General features: G+C 55.3%; 1 protein-coding gene across 1 annotated transcript in view; it reads right to left on the reverse strand.

Moving 5' to 3' along the window:
• TDRD1 (tudor domain containing 1) overlaps positions 1-19,138 on the reverse strand; it is a 130,097-nt gene extending 110,959 nt beyond the window's left edge. The window contains exons 1-5 of the mRNA XM_075348125.1: positions 19,097-19,138; positions 15,359-15,429; positions 13,482-13,620; positions 13,016-13,118; positions 12,388-12,451 (exon numbers count right to left, since the gene is read on the reverse strand). Of these exons, the coding sequence (XP_075204240.1) occupies positions 12,388-12,451; positions 13,016-13,118; positions 13,482-13,620; positions 15,359-15,412 (360 nt within the window). The 5' untranslated portion in view covers positions 15,413-15,429; positions 19,097-19,138. The remainder of the gene's footprint in view (positions 1-12,387; positions 12,452-13,015; positions 13,119-13,481; positions 13,621-15,358; positions 15,430-19,096) is intronic.
• Between the last annotated feature and the right edge of the window lie 1,876 nt (positions 19,139-21,014).

Consider the following 21,014-nt stretch of genomic DNA (forward strand, 5'->3'; position numbering starts at 1 on the left):
AGGGAGATTTGCAAGATAACGCCGCCAGCTCTGACACTCTCCGAAGAGACGTGACTGCCACCAGAAAAGCCACTTTCTGTGAAAGCCGAGAAAAGGAAATCTCCTTCATAGGCTCGAAAGGTGGCTTCTGGAGAGCAATTAGAACCTTGTTCAGATCCCAGGGTTCCAATGGCCGCTTGTAAGGGGGAACGATATGACAAACCCCTTGCAGGAACGTGCGTTCCTTAGGAAGTCGCGCCAGGCGCTTCTGAAAGAATACGGATAGCGCAGAGACTTGTCCTTTAAGGGAGCTAAGCGACAAACCTTTTTCCAACCCAGACTGCAGGAAGGAAAGAAAAGAAGGGAATTTTGTTACTTACCGTAAATTCCTTTTCTTCTAGCTCCTATTGGGAGACCCAGACGATTGGGTGTATAGCTACTGCCTCCGGAGGCCACACAAAGCATTACACTAAAAAGTGTAAGGCCCCTCCCCTTCTGGCTATACACCCCCCGTGGGATCACGGGCTGCTCAGTTTTAGTGCTAAAGCAAGGAGGAGGAAAGCCAATAACTGGTTTAAACAAATTCACTCCGAAGTAACATCGGAGAACTGAAAACCGTTCAACATGAACAACATGTGTACCCGAAAAAACCCAAAAATCCCGAAGGAAACAGGGCGGGTGCTGGGTCTCCCAATAGGAGCTAGAAGAAAAGGAATTTACGGTAAGTAACAAAATTCCCTTCTTCTTCGGCGCTCCATTGGGAGACCCAGACGATTGGGACGTCCAAAAGCAGTCCCTGGGTGGGTAATTAATACCTCAAGTTAGAGCTGCAGAAACAGCCCTCCCTTACGAGGAGGCCACTGCCGCCTGCAGGACTCTTCTACCTAGGCTGGCGTCCGCCGAAGCGTAGGTATGCACCTGATAATGTTTGGTGAAAGTGTGCAGACTCGACCAGGTAGCTGCCTGGCACACCTGTTGAGCCGTAGCCTGGTGTCGTAACGCCCAGGACGCACCCACGGCTCTGGTAGAATGGGCCTTCAGCCCTGATGGAACCGGAAGCCCAGCAGAACAGTAGGCTTCAAGAATTGGTTCCTTGATCCATCGAGCCAGGGTGGATTTGGAAGCCTGCGACTCTTTACGCTGATTAGCGACAAGCACAGAGAGTGCATCCGAGCGGCGCAGAGGCGCCGTGCGGGAAAAGTAGATTCTGAGTGCTCTCACCAGATCTAACAAATGCAAATCCATTTCATATCGATGAAATGGATGAGGCAAAAGGAAGGTAAGGAAACATCCTGATTGAGATGAAAGGGGGATACCACCTTAGGGAGAACTCCGGAATCGGGCGCAGCACTACCTTGCCTTGGTGAAACACCAGGAAGGGAGCTTTTGGATGACAGCGCTGCTAGCTCGGACACTCTCCTAAGAGACGTGACCGCAACCAGAAAGGCCTCGTTCTGGGAAAGTCGGAGTGAAACATCCCTCAGAGGCTCGAAGGGCGGCTTCTGGAGAGCAATTAGTACCCTGTTCAGATCCCATGGGTCTAACGGCCGTTTGTACAGAGGGACAATGTGACAAACCTCCTGCAGGAACGTGTGTACCTGAGGAAGTGGTGCTAGGCGCTTCTGAAGAATACAGATAGCGCTGAGACTTGTCCTTTAAGGTAGCCGAGTGACAACCTTTTTCCAAACCCGATTGCAGGAAGGAAGGAAAAGTAGGCAATGCAAATGGCCAGGGGGACACTCCCTGAGCAGATCATTAAGAGAAGAATATCCTCCACATCCTGTGGTAGATCTTGGCAGACGTCGGTTTTCTAGTCTGACTCATGGTGGCAATGACGTCTTGAGATAATCCTGAAGACGCTAGGATTCAGGACTCAAAGGCCATACAGTCAGGTTCAGGGCCGTAGAATTCAGATGGAAAAAACGGCCCTTGGGACAGTAAGTCTGGCCGGTCTGGTAGTGCCCACGGTTGGCAGACCGTGAGATGCCACAGATCCGGGTACTACGACCTCCTCGGCCAGTCCGTGGCGATGAGGATGGCGCGGCGGCAAACGGACCTGATGTTGCGTAGCCCTCTGGGCAGCAGTGTCAGAGGGGGAAACACATAGGTTAGCTGGAACTGCGACCAAACCTGAACTAAGGCGTCTGCCGCCAGAGCTCTTTGATCGTGATACCGCGCCATGAAAATCAGAACCTTGTTGTTGTGCCGAGACGCTATTAGGTCGACGTTCAGCATCCCCCAGGGTTGACAGATTTCGTGAAAACCGTCCGGGTGAAGATACCATTCCCCTGCGTCCATACCCTGGCAACTGAGGAAGTCTGCTTCCCAGTTTTCTGCGCCCGGGATGTGAACTGCGGATATGGTGGATGCTCTGTCTTCCACCCCCATCAGGCTCCGCCTGACTTCCTGGGAGGCTTGCCGACTGCGTGTTCCGCCTTGGTGGTAGATGTATGCCACCGCTGTGGAGTTGTCCGACTGAATTCGGATGTGTGTGCTTTCCAGCCACGGCTGGAAGGCTTGCAGGGCAAGATACACTGCCCAGATTTCCAGCACATTGATTTGAAGGATGGACTCCTCTGAAGAGAGTCCTTGACCGTCTGAGAAGGGGGACGTTCCTTCCAGGGACGTCGACTTCCCATCCCATTGGCAAAGAATGTCACATTGGAGTGGACGCAGATGAAACTGCGCGAAAGTGACTGCCTCTGCATGAGGCGTGTTAAGGGGTGTGACTGGCCTTGAAGGAGAGACTGCACCCCCGTCTGTAGTGAACGCTGTTTGTCCAGCGGAAGCTTCACTATCGCTGAGGGAGCGTGACCCTCCATGCCCAGATATGTCAGCGATTGGGTCGGTGTCAGATTTAACCTTGAGAAGTTGATGATCCACCCGAAACTCTGGAGAGTCTCCAGCGCTACGTTCAGGCTGTGTTGGCATGCCTCTTGAGAGGATGCCTTGACAAGTCGACCGTCCAAGGAAGGATCACCGAGTGACCCTGAGAGTGCAGGACTGCTCCCACTGCTGCCCTGAACTTGGTGAAAACCCGTAGGGCTGTCTCCAGACCGAAGGGCAGGGTACGAACTGAAGATGCTCGTGTTCAATAACGAAACGTAGCAAACGTTGGTGCTCTGGAGCAATCGGCACGTGGAGATAAGCATCCTGATGTCTATTGATGCTAGGAAATCTCCTTGCGACATTGAGGCAATGACGGAGCGGAGGGATGCCATCCGGAACCGCCTGGCCTTCACGTGCTTGTTGAGCAGTTTTAGGTCCCCCACAATCAGATTGGAGGAAAGAAGGGAATTTTGTTACTTACCGTAAATTCCTTTTCTTCTAGCTCCTATTGGGAGACCCAGACGATTGGGTGTATAGCACTGCCTCCGGAGGCCACACAAAGCAATTACACTAAAAAGTGTAAGGCCCCTCCCCTTCTGGCTATACACCCCCAGTGGGATCACTGGCTCACCAGTTTTAGTGCAAAAGCAAGAAGGAGGAAAGCCAATAACTGGTTTAAACAAATTCACTCCGAAGTAACCTCGGAGAACTGAAAACCGTTCAACATGAACAACATGTGTACCCGCAAACAAACCAAAAATCCCGAAGGACAACAGGGCGGGTGCTGGGTCTCCCAATAAGAGCTAGAAGAAAAGGAATTTACGGTAAGTAACAAAATTCCCTTCTTCTTCGGCGCTCTATTGGGAGACCCAGACGATTGGGACGTCCAAAAGCTGTCCCTGGGTGGGTAAAGAAATACCTCATGTTAGCGCTGCGAAGACAGCCCTCCCCTACGGGGAGGCAACTGCCGCCTGCAGGACTCTTCTACCTAGGCTGGCGTCCGCCGAAGCATAGGTATGCACCTGATAATGTTTGGTGAAAGTGTGCAGACTCGACCAGGTAGCTGCCTGGCACACCTGTTGAGCCGTAGCCTGGTGACGCAATGCCCAGGACGCACCCACGGCTCTGGTAGAATGGGCCTTCAGCCCTGATGGAACCGGAAGCCCAGCAGAACGGTAGGCTTCAAGAATTTGTTCTTTGATCCGTCGAGCCAGGGTGGCCTTAGAAGCCTGCGACCCTTTGCGCTTACCAGCGACAAGGACAAAGAGTGCATCCGAACGGCGCAGGGGCGCCGTGCGGGAAATGTAGATTCTGAGTGCTCTCACCAGATCTAACAAATGTAAATCCTTCTCATACCGATGAACTGCATGAGGACAAAACGAAGGCAAAGAGATATCCTGATTAAGATGAAAAGAGGATACCACCTTCGGGAGAAACTCCTGAATGGGGCGCAGCACTACCTTGTCCTGGTGGAAGACCAGGAAGGGAGCCTTGGATGACAGAGCTGCCAGCTCAGACACTCTCCGAAGAGATGTGATCGCTACCAGAAAAGCCACTTTCTGTGATAGTCTAGAAAGTGAAACCTCCCTCAGAGGCTCGAAGGGCGGCTTCTGGAGGGCAACTAGTACCCTGTTCAGATCCCATGGATCTAACGGCCGCTTGTACGGGGGAACGATATGGCAAACCCCCTGTAGGAACGTGCGCACCTTAGAAAGTCGTGCTAGACGCTTCTGAAAAAAGACGGACAGCGCCGAGACTTGTCCTTTAAGGGAGCCGAGCGACAAACCTTTTTCTAACCCAGATTGCAGGAAAGAAAGAAAGGTAGGCAATGCAAATGGCCAGGGAGACACTCCCTGAGCAGAGCACCAGGATAAGAATATCCTCCACGTTCTGTGGTAGATCTTAGCAGACGTGGGCTTCCTAGCCTGTCTCATGGTGGCAACGACCCCTTGGGATAAGCCTGAAGACGCTAGGATCCAGGACTCAATGGCCACACAGTCAGGTTCAGGGCCGCAGAATTCCGATGGAAAAAAGGTCCTTGGGACAGTAAGTCTGGTCGGTCTGGTAGTGCCCACGGATGGCCGACCGTGAGATGCCACAGATCCGGATACCACGCCCTCCTCGGCCAGTCTGGAGCGACGAGTATGACGCGGCTGCAGTCGGATCTGATCTTGCGTAGCACTCTGGGCAAGAGTGCCAGAGGTGGAAACACATAAGGGAGCCGGAACTGCGACCAATCTTGCACTAGGGCGTCTGCTGCTAGAGCTCTTTGATCGCGAGACCGTGCCATGAAGGTTGGGACCTTGTTGTTGTGCCGGGACGCCATTAGGTCGACGTCCGGCCTTCCCCATCGGCGACAGATTTCCTGAAACACGTCCGGGTGAAGGGACCATTCCCCTGCGTCCATGCCCTGGCGACTGAGGAAGTCTGCTTCCCAGTTTTCTACGCCGGGGATGTGAACCGCGGATATGGTGGAGGCCGTGGCTTCCACCCACATCATAATCCGCCGGACTTCCTGGAAGGCTTGCCGACTGCGTGTCCCCCCTTGGTGATTGATGTATGCCACCGCTGTGGAGTTGTCCGATTGAATTCGGATCTGCTTCCCTTCCAGCCACTGTTGGAAGGCTAGTAGGGCAAGATACACTGCTCTGATTTCCAGAACATTGATCTGAAGGGTGGACTCCTGCTGAGTCCACGTACCCTGAGCCCTGTGGTGGAGAAACACTGCTCCCCACCCTGACAGACTCGCGTCTGTCGTGACCACCGCCCAGGACGGTGGTAGGAAGGATCTTCCCTGTGATAATGAGGTGGAAAGGAGCCACCACTGCAGAGAGTCCTTGGCCGTCTGGGAAAGGGAGACTTTCCTGTCCAGGGATGTTGACTTCCCGTCCCATTGGCGGAGAATGTCCCATTGAAGTGGACGCAGATGAAACTGCGCAAACGGAACCGCCTCTATTGCCGCCACCATCTTCCCGAGGAAGTGCATGAGGCGTCTTAAGGAGTGCGACTGACTTTGAAGGAGAGCCTGCACCCCAGTCTGTAGAGACCGCTGCTTGTCCAGCGGAAGCTTCACTATCGCTGAGAGAGTATGAAACTCCATGCCAAGATACGTTAGTGATTGGGTCGGTGACAGATTTGACTTTGGGAAGTTGATGATCCACCCGAACGCCTGGAGAGTCTCCAGTGCAACATTCAGGCTGAGTTGGCATGCCTCTTGAGAGGGTGCCTTGACCAGTAGATCGTCCAAGTAAGGGATCACAGAGTGTCCGTGAGAGTGCAAGACTGCTACCACTGCCGCCATGATCTTGGTGAACACCCGAGGGGCTGTCGCCAGACCAAATGGCAGAGCTACGAACTGGAGATGGTCGTCTCCTATCACGAAGCGTAGAAAGCGTTGGTGCTCTGTAGCAATCGGCACGTGGAGATAAGCATCTTTGATGTCTATTGATGCTAGGAAATCTCCTTGAGACATTGAGGCAATGACTGAGCGGAGGGATTCCATCCGGAACCGCCTGGCGTTCACATGCTTGTTGAGCAGTTTTAGGTCCAGAACAGGACGGAAGGAGCCGTCCTTTTTTGGAACCACAAAGAGATTGGAGTAAAATCCTCGCCCCCGTTCCTGAGGGGGGACAGGGATCACGACTCCTTCTGCTCTTAGAGAGTCCACCGCCTGCAGCAGGGCATCTGCTCGGTTGGGGTGTGGGGAGGTTCTGAAGAACCGAAGTGGAGGCCGAGAACTGAACTCGATTCTGTACCCGCGAGACAAAATGTCTGTTACCCACCGGTCTTTGACCTGTGACAGCCAAATGTCGCAAAAGCGGGAGAGCCTGCCACCGACCGAGGATGCGGAGGGAGGAGGCCGAAAGTCATGAGGTAGCCGCTTTGGAAGCGGTTCCTCCATTTGCTTTCCTGGGGCGTGAGTGAGCCCGCCAGGAATCTGAGCTCCCTTGTTCTTTCTGAGTCCTTTTGGACGAGGAGAATTGGGCCTTGCCCGAGCCTCGAAAGGACCGAAACCTCGACTGCCACTTTTTCTGTTGAGGTTTACTTGCTCTGGGCTGTGGTAAGGAAGAGTCCTTACCCTTGGACTGTTTTATGATTTCAGCCAATGGCTCACCAAACAGTCTGTCTCTAGATAATGGCAAGCTGGTTAAGCATTTTTTGGAACCAGCATCTGCTTTCCAGTCCTTTAACCACAAGGCTCTGCGCAAAACCACAGAATTGGCGGACGCCATAGCGGTACGGCTCGTAGATTCTAGGACAGCATTGATAGCATAGGTCGCAAACGCAGACATTTGCGAAGTTAGGGACGCCACCTGCGGTACTGCTGGATGTATGATAGCATCCACCTGTGCTAAACCAGCTGAAATAGCTTGGAGCGCCCACACGGCCGCGAATGCTGGAGCAAACGACGCGCCGATAGCTTCATAGACAGATTTCAACCAAAGGTCCATCTGTCTGTCGTTGGCATCTTTAAGTGAAGCGCCATCCTCTACTGCGACTATGGATCTAGCCGCAAGCTTGGAAATTGGGGGATCCACCTTTGGACACTGGGTCCAGCGCTTGGCCACCTCAGAGGGAAAAGGATAACGGGTATCCTTAGAACGTTTAGAGAAACGCTTGTCTGGATGAGCGTCGTGTTTCTGGATCGATTCTCTGAAGTCAGAGTGGTCCAAAAAAGCACTTAATTTACGCTTGGGATACAGGAAATGGAACTTCTCCTGCTGTGCAGCTGCCTCCTCTGCAGAAGGGGCTGGGGGAGAAATATCCAACAGCCTATTAATTGCCGATATAAGGTCATTAACCATGGCGTCACCATCAGGGGCATCCAGATTGAGAGGGGCCTCAGGATTAGAATCCTGATCACCGTCCTCAGTCTCATCACAGAGAGACTCTTCTCGCTGAGACCCTGAGCAGTGTGATGACGTCGAGGGTCTTTCCCAGCGAGCTCGCTTAGGCTGCCTGGGACTGTCGTCTGAGTCAGAGACTTCAGCCTGTGATGCCTGAGACCCCCTTGAAGTACGGATTAGTTCCAACTGAGGGGGACCGGAGAGCATAGACACAGCAGTGTCCATGGTCTGAGTAACTGGCCTGGACTGCAAGGTCTCCAGGATTTTTGTCATAGTCACAGACATTTTATCAGCAAAAACTGCAAAGTCTGTCCCCGTCACCGGGGCAGGGTTCACAGGCGACTCTGCCTGGGCCACTACCACCATAGGCTCTGGCTGACGAAGTGCCACTGGGACTGAACATTGCACACAATGAGAGTCGTTGGAGCCTGCCGGTAGATCAGCCCCACATGCAGTACAAACAGTGTACACAGCCTGTGCCTTGGCACCCTTGCGTTTTGCGGATGACATGTTGCTGCCTCCTCAGAGCAGTACAGGGTGTCCAGCCAAGAAGCGACCTTACAGTGCAACTATATATATATATGGTACCAAGAAAAAAGTACACTAATATAACACTGAGGCACTAGTGGGGCCAGCACTAAAGTGCTGCTTACCGCCCGCTTAGGAGCGGGTGTGTGGTCGCCGAAATCCCTTTAGTCTGGGTCTCCCAGAGCCTGCTGCCTTTCCCCAGCCAGACTGCATGTGTAATGGCTGCCGGCGTCCTTGTGGAGAGGGGGGGCGGGCCCTGGGCGTATACAGACGAAGAGCGGGAAGCCTGCTTCCCACTGTGCCTAGTGAGAGGGCTGGAGCATGTAAATAAAGCTCCAGCCCTCGGCGCTGCCAATTGAGCAGCGTCTCTCCCCTACCCTGATTGACAGGGTGGGGGCGGGAACGAAGCGGCGCTAGGCCGCAGAAGCCGGGGGCTAAAGTTAGAAGCGCCGCCGCCGTAAAAGCGCGGTCGGCGCAAAGTCCCCGGCGCACCACAAGTCGCAGCTGCGCCGCCGCTCCAGGAGCGGTCGGCGCAGTAGTTCCCAACATGTAACGTCACTCAGCAAAGCTGCAGTGACCTAACCCCAGCGCACAGCGCTACTGTCCCCGGCGCACTATAACGCTCAGCAAGCCTTGAGAGTGTCCGTGCCTGCCGGAGACACCGAGTACCTGAATGATGCAGGGCCTTGTCCCTGACTGTACTCATGCTCCAAATCCAGCAGGTTCTCTGGGTCTGTGGATGGAGCCCGGCCTCAGGGCTTGGGGGCCGGCAAGATCCCACTTCCACAGAGCCCTTCAGGGGGATGGGGAAGGAAAACAGCATGTGGGCTCCAGCCTCTGTACCAGCAATAGGTACCTCAACCTTACAAGCACCACCGCGGGTGAGAAGGGAGCATGCTGGGGGCCCTATATGGGCCCTCTTTTCTTCCATCCGATATAGCCAGCAGCTACTGCTGACTACAAACAGTGGAGCTATGCGTGGATGTCTGACCTCCTTCGCACAAAGCAGAAAACTGGTGAGCCAGTGATCCCACTGGGGGTGTATAGCCAGAAGGGGAGGGGCCTTACACTTTTTAGTGTAATTGCTTTGTGTGGCCTCCGGAGGCAGTGCTATACACCCAATCGTCTGGGTCTCCCAATAGAGCGCCGAAGAAAGGCAAACTGGTTAAGCACTTCTTGGAAGCAGAATCTGCCTTCCATTCTCTCAACCACAGGGGTCTGCGTAAAACTACGGAGTTGGCTGACGCCACCGCCGTACGGCTCGTAGAGTCCAGGACAGCATTAATCGCGTAAGACGCGAATGCAGACATTTGAGAGGTCAATGGTGCCACCTGCGGGGCAGATGTACGTGTGACCGAGTCGACTTGTATAAGCCCAGCTGAAATGGCTTGGAGTGCCCACACGGCTGCAAAAGCTGGCGCCAACGACGCTCCAATAGCTTCATAGATGGATTTCAGCCAGAGCTCCATCTGCCTGTCAGTGGCATCTTTAAGTGCCGCTCCATCTTCTACTGCAACTAAGGATCTAGCTGCAAGCCTGGAGATTGGAGGGTCCACCTTGGGACACTGGGTCCAACCCTTGACCACGTCAGGGGGAAAAGGATAGCGTGTATCTTTAAGCCGTTTAGAAAACCGCTTCTCAGGATAAGCGTGGTGTTTCTGGATTGCATCTCTAAAGTCAGAGTGGTCCAGAAAAGAGCTTAATTTACGCTTGGGATATCTGAAATGGAATTTCTCCTGCTGTGAAGCTGCCTCCTCCTCAGGAGGAGCTGGCGGGGAAATATCTAACATCCTATTGATGGACGCTATAAGATCATTCACTATGGCGTCACCATCCGGTGTATCCAGATTGAGAGCGGTCCCAGGATCAGAATCTTGATCAGTTACATCCGCCTCATCACCCATAGATTCGTCCCGCTGGGATCCTGACCAGTGAGACGAAGTTGAGGGCCCCTCATAACGAGCCCGCTTAGGTTGTCTGGGACTGTTGTCTGAGTCAGAATCGTCACCCTGGGGTGCATGTGACACCCCCGGAGCTTGGAAGTGTTCCAGCTGAGGGGGACCAGGGAGCAATGATGCCACAGTGTCCATGGTCTGAGTTACTGGTCTAGACTGCAATGTTTCAAGAATCTTTGACATGGTCATAGACAATCTGTCAGCAAAAGCTGCAAACTCCGTTCCTGTCACCTGGACAGCATTCACAGGTGGTACACCCTGGGTCACGTCCAGCAGAGGCCCCGGCTGTGCAAGTTGCACAGGGGCCGAGCACTGCACACAATGGGGGTCAGTGGAACCTGCCGGTAGAGCAGCCCCACATGCGGTACAGGCAGCATATAATGTCTGTGCCTTGGCACCCTTGCGTTTTGCGGACGACATGCTGTTGCCTCCTTGTAATCTAGGAGGGTATATAGCCGAGAATCACCAGCGACCGTACAGTACAAAGTATTTGCAAACACAAAATACTCAGTATACAAACGGCACAATTGGGGGTGAGCCCTTGAGGGCTGCTTACCGCCCGCTGAAAATCGGGTATGAGGCCGTAGAATCCCGTGTCTGGGTCTCCCCGTCTCCCCTCTGCAGCTCAGCGTGCAGGCAGGAATGGCTGCCGGCGTTCTGTGAAGAGGGGCGGACCGTGGGCGTGCCACAAACAAAGTGCGGGAAACTGCGTCCTACTGTGCCTGGTGTGAGGGCTGGAGTATGTAAAAACGACTCCAGCCCTCAGCGCTGATGCTCTGTACAGCGTCCCGCCCTCCTCCTGACTGGCAGGTGCGGAGGCGGGAACGAACGAACTAGGCCGCAAAAGCCGGGGACTGTAGTAATAAGCGCGGCCGTGATATATGCACGGTCAGCGCGGAAGTCCCCGGCGCACCACAAGTCCCAGCCGCGTCGCAGTCCCAGCGGCCGGCGCGACCGTTCTCCCTGAGTCTACCCACTCAGCTAAGCTGAAGTGAGGAAATGGCACAAGCGCAGCAGCGCTGTTGTCCCCGGCGCACTAACACACCCAGCAATGCTGCGGTGTGCGCGCGTATGCACGGGGACACAGAGTACCTTGACGGAGCAGGGCCATGTCCCTGACGATACTCAGCTCCATATCCAGCGGCTTCTCCAGGGGCTGCGGATGGAGCACGGTCTCAGTGCCTGGAGACCGGTAAAATCCCACTTCACCCAGAGCCCTAATGGGGATGGGGAAGGAATCAGCATGTGGGCTCCAGCCTCCGTACCCGCAATGGGTACCTCAACCTTAACAAGCACCACCGACAGAAAGTGGGGTGAGAAGGGAGCATGCTGGGGGCCCCCGTATGGGCCCACTTTTCTTCCATCCGACATAGTCAGCAGCTGCTGCTGACTAAATAGTGGAGCTATGCGTGCGTGTCTGACCTCCTTCGCACAAAGCAAAAAACTGAGGGACCCGTGCTCCCACGGGGGGGTGTATAGCCAGAAGGGGAGGGGCCTTACACTTTTAAGTGTAGTACTTTGTGCGGCCTCCGGAGGCAGTAGCTATACACCCAATTGTCTGGGTCTCCCAATTAGGAGCGAAAAAGAAAAACCTACAAAGTTCAGGAGCTTCTTCACAAGCAGAGAGGTGGGGAGTAGAGATGGGCGAGCCACAGATCCCAGGGATCGGCGGGTCTAACTGGATAAATCCTCAACAGCTGCCCGGACGCCAATTCCCAGATGAGTCTCTATATACAGATTCTCCCACGCGGCTGTAACGCTACTTCTGGGGCCGCTCATTACCCTCATGCATATTCACTGCTTCCCCCGCCCACTGACACTCCTGGCATCTGATTGGTTGCAGTAAGACCACACCCCCACCCAGTGTGACAGCCTCTGTGATTGGTTGGAATCACATGCTGTCTGCGTCTCTACAGTGTAAAACTAATTACATTTGCATAGGGTCCCCCAATATTCTGATAATCAGCACAGAAAGAATACGACTACAGGCTGCAGCCCCCGGCCCTGCGCTTACCTTGGCTGTGTATAAAAATAAGAGGAACTGCATGAGGCTTTTTTTAATTATTTAAATAAATGTTTTTGGTTTTTTTTTTTAAAAAAATGCCATGTGGTCCTCCTCAATTTTGATACCCAGCCAAGATAAAGCTCAACAGCTGGGGGTTGATATTCTCAGGCCGGGGAGACCCAAGGTTATTGGGAGCCCCCAGCCTAAAAATAAAAGAAGGAAGAACACCCCAGCCCCAGGTTACCGGTGTGGATCCTCGGCTCACAGGGTCTTCTCCATTCAGACAATTATTCCCCTCCATCTCCTTCCTGAAATGGGAAAAATGAAAAAAATGATTCAGAAAGAAAAACGTCATTCATGTTAGAAAAGCTTCAGAGAGGGAGCGAGAGGCAGGGGGCGCGAGAGAGGCAGGGGGCGCGAGAGAGGCAGGGGGCGCGAGAGAGGCAGGGGGCGCGAGAGAGGCAGGGGGCGCGAGAGAGGCAGGGGGCGCGAGAGAGGCAGGGGGCGCAAGAGAGGCAGGGGGCGCGAGAGAGGCAGGGGGCGCGAGAGAGGCAGGGGGCGCGAGAGAGGCAGGGGGCGCGAGAGAGGCAGGGGGCGCGAGAGAGGCAGGGGGCGCGAGAGAGGCAGGGGGCGCGAGAGAGGCAGGGGGCGCGAGAGAGGCAGGGGGCGCGAGAGAGGCAGGGGGCGCGAGAGAGGCAGGGGGCGCGAGAGAGGCAGGGGGCGCGAGAGAGGCAGGGGGCGCGAGAGAGGCAGGGGGCGCGAGAGAGGCAGGGGGCGCGAGAGAGGCAGGGGGCGCGAGAGAGGCAGGGGGCGCGAGACAGGCGGGGCGCGAGACAGGCGGGGCGCGAGACAGGCGGGGCGCTGTCACTCACGGTGTGGCTGGCCGGCAGATCACAGTATGAATCTTCCAGTCTTGCCTCTGACACTCCACGGAGCAGTAATATGTCTGCAGGCAACGAGAGCAGCGCCGGCTTCCTGGATACGAGACAAAACTTGATCTTAGAAGGGCCCAGCGTTCAACATATGAAGCAAAACAATGCTCTATGTACGGCCTGACGAGATTCCCAAAGCTGAAATCGGCCATGTTCACCCCTATAATATGTTCCTAGGAACGCCTGGTCCCAACTGTCTAAACAAGTCCATAGTCACTATGCGGACGAGCAAAACACTATCGTCGGGTGAGATGATATTGAAGCTTCTCGGCAGCGCATCGTCCCGTGTAACCAGATTGTGCTGCCGAGATCATGAAATCCTATGTGAATATTAACTATCAATGTAACAATGCTGCAGAAATCTGCCGTATGTGTGCTCAGCTGCCTGCAGATCGTCTCTCCTTACCGGACAGGCCACAGTAGTGGCAGGTGGTGGCTCGGGCGACTTGATTTATAGTCCCAAACAATTTGGGGTCATTATCAAGAGACAATAAGCTTTGCAGGGGCGACCGCAGCTTCCGCTCCTTGCCTGGAGTTGTGGTATCCTGCATGAAAAAGGAACGACGGCTGAGAGGACGTAATCACATTAACAGCAATCCCACTGACCAGAAGAGCTTACACTCTACAGGAGAGAGAAGACCCCACTGACCAGAAGAGCTTACACTCTACAGGAGAGAGAAGACCCTGCTGACCAGAAGAGCTTACACTCTACAAGAGAGAAAAGACCCCACTGACCAGAAGAGCTTACACTCTACAGGAGAGAGAAGACCCTGCTGACCATAAGAGCTTACACTCTACAGGAGAAAGAGAGAGAGGACCCTACTGACCATAAGAGCTTACACTCTACAGGAGAGAGAGGACCCCAATGACCATAAGAGCTTACACTCTACAGAAGAGAGAGAGAGAACCCCGCTAACCATAAGAGCTTACACTCTACAGGAGAGAGAGAGAGAGAGAACCCCGCTAACCATAAGAGCTTACACTCTACAGGAGAGAGAGAGAGAGAACCCCGCTAACCATAAGAGCTTACACTCTACAGGAGAAAGAGAGAGAGGACCCTGCTGACCAGAAGAGCTTACATTCTACAGGAGAGAGAAGACCCTGCTGACCAGAAGAGCTTACACTCTACAGGAGAAGACCCTACTGACCAGAAGAGCTTACACTCTACAGGAGAGAGAGGACCCTGATAACCATAAGAGCTTACACTCTACAGGAGAGAGAAGACCCTGCTGACTAGAAGAGCTTACACTCTACAGGAGAGAGAAGACCCTGCTGACCAGAAGAGCTTACACTCTACAGGAGAGAGAAGACCCTGCTGACCAGAAGAGCTTACACTCTACAGGAGAGAGAAGACCCTGCTGACCATAAGAGCTTACACTCTACAGGAGAAGACCCTACTGACCAGAAGAGCTTACACTCTACAGGAGAGAGAGGACCCTGATAACCATAAGAGCTTACACTCTACAGGAGAGAGAAGACCCTGCTGACTAGAAGAGCTTACACTCTACAGGAGAGAGAAGACCCTGCTGACCAGAAGAGCTTACACTCTACAGGAGAGAGAAGACCCTACTGACCAGAAAAGCTTACACTCTACAGGAGAAGACCCTGCTGACCATAAGAGCTTACACTCTACAGAAGAGAGGACCTCACTGACCATAAGAGCTTACACTCTACAGGAGAGAGAGAGGACTTCGCTGACCATAAGAGCTTACAGTCTACAGGAGGGAAAGGACCCTACTGACCAGAGGAACTTACACTCTACAGGAGGGAGAGGACCCTACTGACCAGAAGAGCTTACACTCTACAGGAGACAGAGGACCCTACTGACCATAAGAGCTTACACTCTACAGGAGAGAGAGAGGACCCTGGTGACCAGAAGAGCTTACAATCCAAAGAGGAAAAATAGAAAGCTAGACGGTGAGAGTGAGGACCCCATTTGCAACCTCAACAACCCGTGATGGTCTGGGTGAGTCCTCCATTTTCTTGCACAGGCTGCGGAGTGACTGCCCGTCACCCTAGAGAAGCAGAAGTGGCTGCCGGCGGGGGTCATGGCTGCCGGCGGGGGTCATGGCTGCCATCTCCGGCTGATGATTACTATAAGGCTGGAGTCTCCCATCGGCATCACTTGGCGCGGCCGCAAACTCTCTGGACAGGAGCATCTCAGCTGCACAGAAATACATGCAGCCGGTCGCTCCTGCGCAGAGAGTGCGCGGCCGCACCCGGGTGATGCGATCCGATAATCGTGGGAGTCACACCTTCATGTTAGCGCACCCTGAGACTCACAGTGTTTCTGGCTTCCACAGCACAATCTCCAGAATACCGGCTCCGCTGCGCCATCTTATCCTGCACGATTCCTGGAGAAGATCAGGACAAAAGATGGAACTGATGTAAGAAAATGACTGAAAGTCCGCGCGGATGTAAGAAAATGACAAAGTCCGCGCGGATGTAAGAAAATGACTTAAAGGGAACCTGTCAGCAGAAATGTCCCCTAAAACCTAACAGATTTCCCCTCTGCAGCTCCTGGGCTGCATTCTATAAAGGTCCCTGTTATGATTGTGCCCACTTTCTGACCGAAAAAAAGTGTTTATAAAGTTGTACCTTTTTGGCTTCTGATTCTGTAAATCCGTCACGGGGGCGGGCTGCCTGATGGCCATTATTCTGCCCCCTGGTCCTGTATGCCGCCCCCATCGCTGATTTCAATACTTCTGGACGCCGCCCACTGCTCCAGCCATCCCCGCGCATGCCCAGTGCCCATCTCTCGGGGATGAGCACTGTGCCCAGCGTCACCGCTGGTGACGTGCACGCAGGGTTAAGATTATGGGCGGTGCTGTGATGTTTATTCCTAAGCAACCGCCCATAATCGCGGGATCGCGCTTTCGGTGTAGTCACTGCTCCGCGCTCTTCCCATCTATTTCCTGCCTCGGGGCAAGATGGGAAGGAGGCGAAGTGAGGTCAGCAGCAGCGCGCTTGCGCAGAAAGAAGCAGGCCGAGGGGGAAAGCGCGGTCCCGCGATTATGGGCGGTTGCTTAGGAATAAACATCACAGCACCGCCCATAATCTTAACCCTGCGTGCACGTCACCAGCGGTGACGCTGGGCACAGTGCTCATCCCCGAGAGATGGGCACTGGGCATGCGCGGGGATGGCTGGAGCAGTGGGCGGCGTCCAGAAGTATTGAAATCAGCGATGGGGGCGGCATACAGGACCAGGGGGCAGAATAACGGCCATCAGGCAGCCCGCCCCCGTGACGGATTTACAGAATCAGAAGCCAAAAAGGTACAACTTTATAAACACTTTTTTTCGGTCAGAAAGTGGGCACAATCATAACAGGGACCTTTATAGAATGCAGCCCAGGAGCTGCAGAGGGGGAATCTGTTAGGTTTTAGGGGACATTTCTGCTGACAGGTTCCCTTTAAAGTCCGCGCGGATGTAAGAAAATGACTGAAAGTCCGCGCGGATGTAAGAAAATTACAAAGTCTGCGCGGCTGCACAGCCGCTATGGTAATTGTGCGCTATGTCACAGCGCAGGGTGCGGGTACAGGGGGGGGGCGCCATCTTTTCTGGAGACGCCCCCTCTGTCATCTGGAGTTCAGTGAATAAAGCATCAGTCCTAAAGTGTGAAAACAGAGCCGAGGTCTAATACACTGTGTTATTAATAACTCATGGTCACATGTTTGTAAATACATTCACACATAAAAAAGACAAAAGCCTCCTAGGCGAGACCCCATTATTATATTCTAGGCGAGACCCCATTATCATATTCTAGGCGAGACCCCATTATCATATTCTAGGCGAGACCCCATTATCATATTCTAGGCGAGACCCCATTATCATATTCTAGGCGAGACCCCATTATCATATTCTAGGCGAGACCCCATTATCATATTCTAGGCGAGACCCCATTATCATATTCTAGGCGAGACCCCATTATCATATTCTAGGCGAGACCCCATTATCATATTCTAGGGGAGACCCCATTATCATATTCTAGGCGAGACCCCATTATTATATTCTAGGCGAGACCCCATTATCATATTCTAGGCGAGACCCCATTATCATATTCTAGGCGATACCCCATTATCATATTCTAGGCGAGACCCCATTATCATATTCTAGGGAAGACCCCATTATCATATTCTAGGCGAGACCCCATTATTATATTCTAGGTGAGACCCCATTATCATATTCTAGGCGAGACCCCATTATTATATTCTAGGTGAGACCCCATTATCATATTCTAGGCCAGACCCCATTATCATATTCTAGGCGAGACCCCATTATCATATTCTAGGCGAGACCCCATTATCATATTCTAGGGGAGACCCCATTGTCATATTCTAGGCGAGACCCCATTATCATATTCTAGGCGAGACCCCATTATCATATTCTAGGCGAGACCCCATTATCATATTCTAGGCGAGACCCCATTATCATATTCTAGGGGAGACCCCATTATTATATTCTAGGCGAGACCCCATTATCATATTCTAGGGGAGACCCCATTATTATATTCTAGGCGAGACCCCATTATCATATTCTAGGCGAGACCCCATTATCATATTCTAGGGGAGACCCCATTATTATATTCTAGGCGAGACCCCATTATCATATTCTAGGGGAGACCCCATTATCATATTCTAGGCGAGACCCCATTATCATATTCTAGGCCAGACCCCATTATCATATTCTAGGGGAGACCCCATTATTATATTCTAGGCCAGACCCCATTATCATATTCTAGGGGAGACCCCATTATCATATTCTAGGGGAGACCCCATTATCATATTCTAGGCCAGACCCCATTATCATATTCTAGGGGAGACCCCATTATTATATTCTAGGGGAGACCCCATTATCATATTCTATACCAGACCCCATTATTATATTCTAGGCAAGACCCCATTATTATATTCTAGGGGAGACCCCATTATCATATTCTATACCAGACCCCATTATTATATTCCAGGGGAGACCCCATTATCATATTCTAGGGGAGACCCCATTATCATATTCTAGGCGAGACCCCATTATCATATTCTAGGCGAGACCCCATTATCATATTCTAGGGGAGACCCCATTATTATATTCTAGGCGAGACCCCATTATCATATTCTAGGGGAGACCCCATTATTATATTCTAGGCGAGACCCCATTATCATATTCTAGGCGAGACCCCATTATCATATTCTAGGGGAGACCCCATTATTATATTCTAGGCGAGACCCCATTATCATATTCTAGGGGAGACCCCATTATTATATTCTAGGCGAGACCCCATTATCGGCTAACTAGCAAGCTCTGGTCAGCGTTTCCCCGGTTACGCGGCCCCTGGTCGGCGTTTCCCCGGTTACGCGGCCCCTGGTCGGCGTTTCCCCGGTTACGCGGCCCCTGGTCGGCGTTTCCCCGGTTACGCGGCCCCTGGTCGGCGTTTCCCCGGTTACGCGGCCCCTGGTCGGCGTTTCCCCGGTTACGCGGCCCCTGGTCGGCGTTTCCCCGGTTACGCGGCCCCTGGTCGGCGTTTCCCCGGTTACGCGGCCCCTGGTCGGCGTTTCCCCGGTTACGCGGCCCCTGGTCGGCCTTTCCCCGGTTACGCGGCCCCTGGTCGGCGTTTCCCCGGTTACGCGGCCCCTGGTCAGCGTTTCCCCGGTTACGCGGCCCCTGGTCAGCGTTTCCCCGGTTACGCGGCCCCTGGTCAGCGTTTCCCCGGTTACGCGGCCCCTGGTCAGCGTTTCCCCGGTTACGCGGCCCCTGGTCAGCGTTTCCCCGGTTACGCGGCCCCTGGTCAGCGTTTCCCCGGTTACGCGGCCCCTGGTCAGCGTTTCCCCGGTTACGCGGCCCCTGGTCAGCGTTTCCCCGGTTACGCGGCCCCTGGTCAGCGTTTCCCCGGGTTACGCGGCCCCTGGTCAGCGTTTCCCCGGTTACGCGGCCCCTGGTCAGCGTTTCCCCGGTTACGTTGGCCGGTTCAGCTCCTTTATATAAATACCCATAATGGCCGTTGATCTATAAGCACAGACTGCAGTTACCTGTAGCAACCAAGTAACCAATCAAAAGTGGCTGCAATAAGAACCACCATCTGATTGGCTGCTGCAGGAGACACGTCTACGCACTGGAGCCGCCGACTACCTCAGGACATGGACGGTCCACACCCCGCGCCCAGGTGCGCACACCGTCTCCTCCTCCCGGGTGTACGCGGTCCCCCCCCCTCCTCCTCCTCCCGGGTGTACCCGGTCCCCCCCCTCCTCCTCCCGGGTGTACCCGGTCCCCCCCCCCTCCTCCTCCCGGGTGTACCCGGTCCCCCCCCCCCTCCTCCTCCCGGGTGTACCCGGTCCCCCCCCTCCTCCTCCCGGGTGTACGCGGTCCCCCCCCTCCTCCTTCTCCCGGGTGTACGCGGTCCCCCCCCTCCTCCTTCTCCCGGGTGTACGCGGTCCCCCCCCCTCCTCCTCCCGGGTGTACGCGGTCCCCCCCTCCTCCTTCTCCCGGGTGTACCCGGTCCCCCCCCCTCCTCCTTCTCCCGGGTGTACCCGGTCCCCCCCCTCCTCCTTCTCCCGGGTGTACCCGGTCCCCCCCTCCTCCTTCTCCCGGGTGTACCCGGTCCCCCCCTCCTCCTTCTCCCGGGTGTACCCGGTCCCCCCCTCCTCCTTCTCCCGGGTGTACCCGGTCTCCCCCTCCCCCTCCTCCTCCTTCTCCCGGGTGTACCCGGTCTCCCCCTCCTCCTCCCCCTCCCGGGTGTACCCGGTCTCCCCCTCCCCCTCCTCCTCCCCCTCCCGGGTGTACCCGGTCTCCCCTCCTCCTCCTCCCGGGTATACGCGGTCTCCCCCCCTCCTCCTCCCGGGTGTACCCGGTCTCCCCCTCCCCCTCCTCCTCCCCCTCCCGGGTGTACCCGGTCTCCCCTCCTCCTCCTCCCGGGTGTACCCGGTCTCCCCCTCCCCCTCCTCCTCCCCCTCCCGGGTGTACCCGGTCTCCCCCTCCCCCTCCCCCTCCCGGGTGTACCCGGTCTCCCCTCCTCCCGGGTATACGCGGTCTCCCCCCCTCCTCCTCCCGGGTGTACCCGGTCTCCCCCCTCCTCCTCCCGGGTGTACCCGGTCTCCCCCTCCTCCTCCCCCTCCCGGGTGTACCCGGTCTCCCCCTCCTCCTCCCCCTCCCGGGTGTACCCGGTCTCCCCCTCCCCCTCCTCCTCCCCCTCCCGGGTGTACCCGGTCTCCCCCCTCCTCCTCCCGGGTGTACCCGGTCTCCCCTCCTCCTCCTCCCGGGTATACGCGGTCTCCCCCCCTCCTCCTCCCGGGTGTACCCGGTCTCCCCCTCCCCCTCCTCCTCCCCCTCCCGGGTGTACCCGGTCTCCCCTCCTCCCCCTCCCGGGTATACGCGGTCTCCCCCCTCCTCCTCCCGGGTGTACCCGGTCTCCCCCCTCCTCCTCCCGGGTGTACCCGGTCTCCCCCTCCTCCTCCCCCTCCCGGGTGTACCCGGTCTCCCCCCTCCCCCTCCCGGGTGTACCCGGTCTCCCCCTCCTCCTCCCCCTCCCGGGTGTACCCGGTCTCCCCCTCCCCCTCCTCCTCCCCCTCCCGGGTGTACCCGGTCTCCCCCCCTCCTCCTCCCGGGTGTACCCGGTCTCCCCCCTCCTCCTCCCGGGTGTACCCGGTCTCCCCTCCTCCTCCTCCCGGGTGTACCCGGTCTCCCCTCCTCCTCCTCCCGGGTGTACCCGGTCTCCCCTCCTCCCGGGTATACGCGGTCTCCCCCCCTCCTCCTCCCGGGTGTACCCGGTCTCCCCCTCCCCCTCCTTCTCCCGGGTGTACCCGGTCTCCCCCCTCCCCCTCCTCCCGGGTATACCCGGTCTCCCCCTCCTCCTCCTCCTCCCGGGTGTACCCGGTCTCCCCCCTCCTCCCGGGTGTACCCGGTCTCCCCCCTCCTCCTCCCGGGTATACGCGGTCTCCCCCCTCCTCCTCC

Source organism: Anomaloglossus baeobatrachus, chromosome 5 (genome assembly GCF_048569485.1).
Source record: "Anomaloglossus baeobatrachus isolate aAnoBae1 chromosome 5, aAnoBae1.hap1, whole genome shotgun sequence".
Taxonomy (NCBI): Eukaryota; Metazoa; Chordata; class Amphibia; order Anura; family Aromobatidae; genus Anomaloglossus; species Anomaloglossus baeobatrachus.